At 34.6% G+C, this 7,601-nt stretch overlaps 1 protein-coding gene across 2 annotated transcripts; it reads left to right on the top strand.

The window, feature by feature from the left end:
- Nucleotides 1–588: 588 nt before the first annotated feature.
- On the top strand, nucleotides 589–2,736 carry LOC113289950 (aldose 1-epimerase-like). Of its 2 annotated transcripts, none has more exons than XM_026539392.1 (5): nucleotides 589–794; nucleotides 897–946; nucleotides 1,044–1,104; nucleotides 1,780–1,884; nucleotides 1,968–2,736. In XM_026539392.1, the coding sequence occupies exons 1-5, from the start codon at nucleotides 680–682 to the stop codon at nucleotides 2,591–2,593; spliced, it is 957 nt and encodes a 318-aa protein (XP_026395177.1). In that variant the 5' UTR covers nucleotides 589–679; the 3' UTR covers nucleotides 2,594–2,736. The 2 variants fall into 2 exon arrangements, with proteins under 2 accessions (XP_026395177.1, XP_026395178.1); XM_026539393.1 differs by having other exon boundaries at nucleotides 591–794; nucleotides 1,044–1,047.
- Nucleotides 2,737–7,601: the final 4,865 nt, after the last annotated feature.

Raw genomic sequence — 7,601 nt, 5'->3', positions numbered from 1 at the left:
TGGATAAGAAAGTAGATCGTGGGAAGAGAAAATTGACTGGAAGAAGGAGAGACGAGGCATCAATACAGGCAAAGTAGATTACATAGAAGGGTCAATTTAGTCATCAATAGAATTCAGTTTGGAGTGAATCGTCAAGATTTGGACTAACCCGTTCATCATTTGGTAAATAAGGACTAAACAGTACTAGGCCTCGAAGGGTAAGACTAGACTGTCTAAAGCCCAACTACTTTGGGACTAAACGTCAATTTCTACTAAAAAGAGATTCTACACTCACCATGGTTAGCCTCCGAGAAATCCACCAAGAGGGGAATCAATGGATTAGGGCAACACTCTCAACATTTTGATCATAAATGGGTAGAAATGGACCCCTTGCTCTGTCTCACACGGTGTGTTGCGGTGAAAAGATTTTGGTCAATCTATACTTTTCGATAGATAAATATATTAGAAGTCGGATACCAGTTTACTTGGTGACTAGGTTCATGCTGATCCTAATCAGGTGAGCTTAGTTTTCCGGATGCTCGAATGTCGGTCAATTCTTGCCGAGATGGATATCGTAACGGAAGATTATTAAATATATTATAAATACCCCGAAGGTTATCCAATATATTTTATTATTTATATATTTGGGAAATCCATCTCTATCTGCAACAACCAATAGAGAAACAAACAAACAGAAGCAATGGCTGATGATCAGAATGTACCGGAACTCTTTGAACTCAACAATGGAACCATGCGAGTCAAGATCTCAAACTATGGATGCACTATCACTTCTCTGTTTGTTCCAGATAAAAACGGTTTCTGAATTTTCCTTTCCTTTTCTTCGTCTTCTTTTTCTTATTGTGTTCAAAAATTATCAAATTGATCTAATTCAATTTCTCTCTTTAATTTCTTCTTAGGTAACTTCGCTGATGTCGTACTCGGATTCGATTCCCTTGAACCATATTTGGTGAGTTATGGATCGGATTCAATTTATATCACATAGTTTTTGGATCTCTTTATATATAATTTTAATTTATTTTTTAATCTCTAAATTTGTTCATCAGAAAGGTGCTGCACCTTACTTCGGTTGCATTGTGGGTCGGGTTGCCAACAGAATTAAAGATGGAAAGTTTACTTATTAATTCTTTCTGTCACTTATTAATTCTTTCTGTCACTTATTAATTCTTTCTGTCACTTACTCATAGAACAACTCAGATAAACATTTTGTAACAGAAAGAAAGTTTCCACGAAAGAGTCTTTGCTGATCAATGTTATGCTTTGCATTACTTAGTTTTTCAGGCAACAATGAGTTCTCTGGTTACATGGGTCTTCAATGTCGTCAATGTCTCAGGGGCGATTTTCCTTTTTTTTATTTTTTTTATTATGTGACTGCATCTACTGTTCTCATCACATATGTGCAAAAGTATACTTCTCTTTTTTAATTCTTTGTTTCGATAAATTACTGAATGAACCCAAATTTGTTTAGTAACCATTGATTGTTGATTAACCATCATTCAGTGACAAGTTAGTTGGTCCACAGTTCACATTGATAAATCGAGATTGGACAAATAATTTGGTGATTATTATCTCTTCATCTATGAAGTTGTTCTCATAGAAACCCAGCAAAATGCTTATAACACCTCACTGTCATTAGGATTGGAGGTTTCAAAACAAACTTATTACTATGAAGGTGATCTGTATTTTAAAGACCATCCTCGTACGGGATCTTCTTATGAACATAGGCTAAGACATGTGAAAGTTGATATGTCTTTGTTGATCTTCATCTTTATTATTCTTTAGGTGGACGCAAGGGATATGACAAGGTGGTTTGGGATGTCGTTGAACATAACGATGGTGAAAACCCATCAATTACCTTCAAATATCATAGCCATGACGGGGAAGAAGGTATTCTCTTTCTGCTGCTCTCAAGTTATCATGTATCTTAATCTTAATAGATGTAAGAATTCTTAAATTTTTGTTACAATCAGGATACCCTGGAGATGTTAATATAACTGCCAAGTATACACTCACATCGAGCACAACCATGAGACTTGACATGAAAGCCACACCTGAAAACAAACCTACTCCAATCAATTTGGCGCAACATACTTACTGGAATTTAGCAGGCTACAACTCTGGCAACGTACTCGAGCATTCTATTCAGATATGTGCAAATCATGTTACCCCAGTAGATCAGAACACAGTCCCAACTGGTGAAATCATGCCAGTTAAAGGTACCCCTTTTGATTTCTTAACAGAGAAAAAGATTTGTACCTCAATCCATGAGGTTCCAGGCCTGGGCTATGACCACAATTACGTGCTCGACTGCGGAGAGGAGAAATCAGGTTTAAAATGTGCTGCTAAGGTCAAGGATCCATCAGGCTCCAGGGTTTTAAAGCTTTGGACCAATGCCCCTGGTATGCAGTTTTACACAGGGAAATATGTGAACGGGGTTGAAGGAAAAAGCGGTGCAGTCTACGGGAAACATGCAGGACTCTGTTTGGAGACCCAAGGTTTCCCAAATGCCATTAACCAACCAAACTTTCCATCTGTTGTTGTTCAACCAGGCGAGAAGTATGAACACACTATGCTGTTTGAATTCTCATCTGAGTAAAACTATAAATAGATGTCCTGTGAGTAGATGGATAAATAAGTTATGTAATTCGTCGTCATTTTGCACTCCTTGGTTTTGTTCAATCTTTGAAATAAGAAATAGAAAATAAAAATAAAAACTCCAGAATAAGCTGTTTGCAGAAATGTTGAGATTTATATAGGTGCCTTGCCTTCAATACTTTTTTAAGTTTTTTTCATCTCTCTTTTGATAAACTGATGTCTAGTATACAATAATACTTTTAAAGTCCTCACTTCCTCACAAATCTGTGTTGATCCAAGAGTCATATCCCGCACTCAATAATAGAGATTTTATTAATCACCATCGACTACAGAAGAAGACGTACAATGCTTCAAAAAAACAACTAAACACGTCCATGGGGCTTCGCAACATAAAAGCAAGAGCACGCTCAAACAAAAAAAAAAGAAGAAGAAGAAGGTTACGAGGAACTGAAATTCTCCACCGAAGGCATAAAGCATGAAAAACCAGCAACTAAAACAAGGTTATACAAACCGAAAGTAAGTGGAGCCTGGTAAGAAAGCTAGGTCTAGATGACCACAATAAGGTGTTAGAAATGTTAGTTTCTTTAACGTGGGACTATGCAATATGTAAAGGAAACACTGACATGACGTGTGACCGGTCTAGCATCAACTCGCACTAACTCCATTTATATCCAAATCGTAACTATAGATGGGATGACAGTTTTCTTATAGATGGGATGACAGTTTTCTTAAAACAATCCCACTGTATTGATTAAGAAAAAACATCTGGTCCAGGCCTCAGTCCACCAAGATGTGTTGGGTCAAAAACTAGAAACACATTTGTGGGACTCCATGATAAGGAAACTTGTTTTGAGGCATATTCATTTTTTTTTTAGGCATACTCATTCATTATACTATTTAGGGTGGGTTTATAAAAGGTGTCTAAAGGTAGTGCAATTATCTGTATATCCTTAAACAATTTAAATTATTAGAGTCCCCTTATCATCAAAAACCTAAAATCAAAAATCAAAAAAAACTTTAAACTCAAACATCTTGGACTCAAATTCAATCAAGAAATTGATCAAGCAAAGCAAACACGAATCGAAGTGAGCGATGTTGGAGTGCGAAATCCAAATCTCAATTGCTCTTAGATGCATTTTAGAATGTATGTGCAACAAACCCATCTTGTTTTTGATTGATTTTATTTTGTTTGATCAATAGAATATGATTTCAGAGATGAAATTAGGGTTTTCAGAAGATCAATTCGGCTGATCTTGGAGTATCAATTTTGAGCCGAACCTAGTGTATGATTTAGAGAAACACTATGTTCGGCTAATGCGACTTTGTTAGATTTTGTTCGAATCAGCCAAACCAAAATTCGTCAGTTACAGAGTGAAGTTCGGCTGATAACTTTTCAGCCGAACCTCAGTTTTTTGAAAATATACCTAGGTTCGGCTGAAAAGTTATCAGCCGAACTGTTCATCTGGTCAGTAGATCTGGGTTTCAAAATTTTAATTTTTTGACAGATTCAACTTATAAAAAGAAATTAAACTTCGTATAGAAGTCTACCTATGATTTGAATCACACATTTTGGTCACTTCTAATCACTAAAATCTCAAAATTCAAAACCCAAGTTTTTTTTCACTTCTTCTTCTTCTTCCTCTCAAGAATCCCAACTCTCTCACATAAATTTGATCTATTTACTAATTCACCACTAATAATATAATTTTTAATCAATCCTTAAAATTCCTAGCTAATCAAATCTAATCATAATCATTAACTCCAATTATGTAAGGGTAGTTATGCCATTATCAAAAAGGGTGGATAAGGGGCGATGTTGTTTTTTATTTGGTGACCCTATTTTGGCATTATTTAGTATGCCTCAAAAAATTTCAGTATGCCTCAAAACAAGTTTCATGATAATAAAGTCATGAATCATGATGGAGTAAATCCGGATCTACCATATTGTTTTTATTATTGATCCAGATGTCCCTTAACGGCTAGGTTGATAGGGGTCTAAACTATCCAATTACTTGAAAAGGAAACTAATCGACTTTTTAAAAGTTGAATGAGTTTAAAGTGAAAACCTAGCTCACTACAATATACTTCGATTTTGAAGTAACAAAATCAGCTAGATCGGATATAAAATCTATCTGATTTTGGTTTTTCAAATTTGTATCATAACTAGAAATAATCATGTCGTAACGGCACACGTTGTAATATTTATCTTCTATCATGATGAACCCTGAACCTAACTAAATTACCTATAATATGGCGTTAATGTTCGTTAAAAAGGTTCAAAAAAGGGTTTATCTAATTTAATTATTGCTTCTAGTGAAAATATAGTTGGCCTGTAATATATCCTCAAAATCTGGTTTGACTGAATCTCACACATTTCGTATTATTTTATGATATTTTTTTTAGGATTAATTAGGATGGTTTGTACATGTATATACAATTACCTATCCTTCCGCTTCCCTATCATTCAAAATAAAAATGTGAAATATTAGGGAAAAAAAAAAGAACCCACAATTGGGGAATACCACCAGAAATTGGGGGATACTCAAAAAAAAACAAAAATAAAACATTATGAAGTAATTGAAAAAAAACCTTTATCCAAAAGATAGGTAATGACTAAACCACCCTTGAATATCCCCATTAAGATTAAACTTTAGATATTGATTTTATCTTTTTAGTTAATAATAAAATAGAGAGAGAAGAAAATGAAAAAAAACTGAAGATCGAGTTTAACCCTGTAAGTCTAGCTGTAGCCAACTCATGTACATTGCCTATATTGCAAAACTATGCATGTACATTCACCAAGCATCAAACTGATGCGTGAGTATCACTAATTCGCTGAATTGTGTGGTGAGGACCTGTAGATACTAGATAGCATTGGACAGAGCAATACATACAAACTAAAATCATCAAGTCCTTCAAAAAATCCAATACTAGGAATGGGGTCTTCATCTCCACTAGCTTCTCCAAACTAATGCGTGAGTTTAACAGTATTCATTCAATTACCTTCATTTCAAACTCTTTTTCAGTATTGTCAAACAGAACTTTCGGTGTTGGCTTCAAATACCTACCAATACCGACTGTTGCACTCGGTATTGAGTTCAAACTAAAATCAATACCGATAGTTCAAGTCGGTATTGCATTCATACTCTAAGCAATACCGACAGCTAAAATGTTAACTTAATTTTTGATGATCATTTATCTATTCGTACTCAAGCGTCGCAGGCAGTTGGTGCTCGAAGCAGATTATTCTTATTTTGGCTTTAATTTTTACCAGGGTCACTAACTACCTAACTCGTGTTCTAGTCGGATCACAAATTTAGGAATTTTCCTGAAACAAATCACGAAAAGTTGTTACCTTGATTTTTACCATTTTGCTCTCTACTGATCTTTTGTTCTACTGTTTGTAAAAAGGACTCATTTTGTCACCAAAATGCCAAGAAAAGGAAGCAGAAATAGATTGCAGTTCAGCTTAAGTCATCTCCCAATGATGAAATCGTGAAAACAAGGGGATACTTTTAATAATTTTTTTTTAGTTTATATTAAAGTGAAGGACATTGTTGACTTTTCATCACTAGAAAAAGTACCCCCTAACCAAAATCTAGTCCTATATAACTGTGAGTATCCCCCAATTTCTGGTGGTATCCCCCAATTGTGGGTTCAAAAAAAAGGTTTGCACAAAAGGTATTAAAATAAATACGATATTTCAACCCAAAATATATGCGAGTATATATTTTTTTTCTCCTAAAAATACAGACTTTCTCAAAACTAATAACTTCCCTCAAATATTCATCGATCTCCGCCACGTCTTTGGTTTTCACTTCAGATAAGTTAGTGAAACCCTTCAAATTCTCAGGTGATGCAGAACAACTGAACGAATTTTAAATCGATTCTTTGATTTTCTGTCTCATGTCTACTATTATTTGGAAAGGGCGATTTAGTGATTTCATATATCAGATTTGTGGTGTACGTGGTCGAGGAGAAAACATGTAAAACTCGTTATGTAACTATGATTCTTTGTATATGTTTATTAATTGAAGGGTTTGATATACATGGAACAGAGAATTTGGGAGTTGATACAGAAGAACTTTTGAAAGAAAGAAATGGGTTACTGTTTTTATAGGTTATCTTTAGTGTTTCTTTCAGTTATTCGTATGCAAAAGGGGGACATAATTCTCTTCTCAGTCGGTTGCTTCTTTACTTTGTTTTTTTTTTAAAGTTGTATAAGTGCATTCTAGAGACAACGGAATGATGTTAACATAGTACAAAAAGAGCATAAGACACAATTTAACTTTCTGAAAGTTGAATTAGATTCAATTTCATAACAAGTTATGTGATCATATCAAACAACGCATTCGTGTTACAGGTATTTGACATAATGAAATATATGAAACGCAAGCACACAAATGAGAACAACCTCAAAAATAATTTATTTATTTTTGGCATTGTAATTTTAAAACTGGTAACATACCATAAACTTAGAATGAAACAACTAAAAAGGAATTAACACATAACAATAGCTCACTTCTGAATACTAATACCAAACAAAACTAAACAAATTGTGATACAAAAGTAAGTAGAAAGGGAAGACAATAAGTTAAACTTGTTTGAAGGATCTGAGTTCTAAATGCTGTTTTTGTCCCATATCAAACCTAAACATAACCATATAAACTCATAAGTTCGATAACTACAACATGACTTCCATTCTTTTCGTGAGCTACCAAAGTAAGCTTATAATCATGTGGTATGGGAAGTTGCTCAGAAGGTCCTAATTGATGTTCCATGACAAACTGAAGAAACCTTTTGTGACTAATGAGCATCGTGGTACGGGACATTATGCTCAGGAATCCATACCGAAGAGTTTGTTCACAATAGTTTTTGTTTTGAATTTCAGGTACGAAATTCTTTAAAGGGGTGAATGATGTAACACCCCGTGTCTTTAGCATGCCGCATGCTCAAGGATGCGACATGCCCTGAGATGAAGCTCTGTTAAAGGTTTACGTTGCATGTTA

The sequence above is a fragment of the Papaver somniferum genome, chromosome 6 (genome assembly GCF_003573695.1).
Source record: "Papaver somniferum cultivar HN1 chromosome 6, ASM357369v1, whole genome shotgun sequence".
Lineage (NCBI taxonomy): Eukaryota > Viridiplantae > Streptophyta > Magnoliopsida > Ranunculales > Papaveraceae > Papaver > Papaver somniferum.
Note: the sequence above shows the minus strand (reverse complement) of the source record. Positions and strands in the feature narration are given on the sequence as shown.

Excerpts from the sequence above, each read along its gene's own strand:
- LOC113289950 (XM_026539392.1), top strand. The coding sequence starts at position 680 with ATGGCTGATGATCAGAATGTACCGGAACTCTTTGAACTCAACAATGGA. Across the intron at positions 795-896 it reads GTTTGTTCCAGATAAAAACG|GTAACTTCGCTGATGTCGTA; the intron begins GTTTCTGAATTT and ends ATTTCTTCTTAG. Across the intron at positions 947-1,043 it reads ATTCCCTTGAACCATATTTG|AAAGGTGCTGCACCTTACTT; the intron begins GTGAGTTATGGA and ends TTTGTTCATCAG.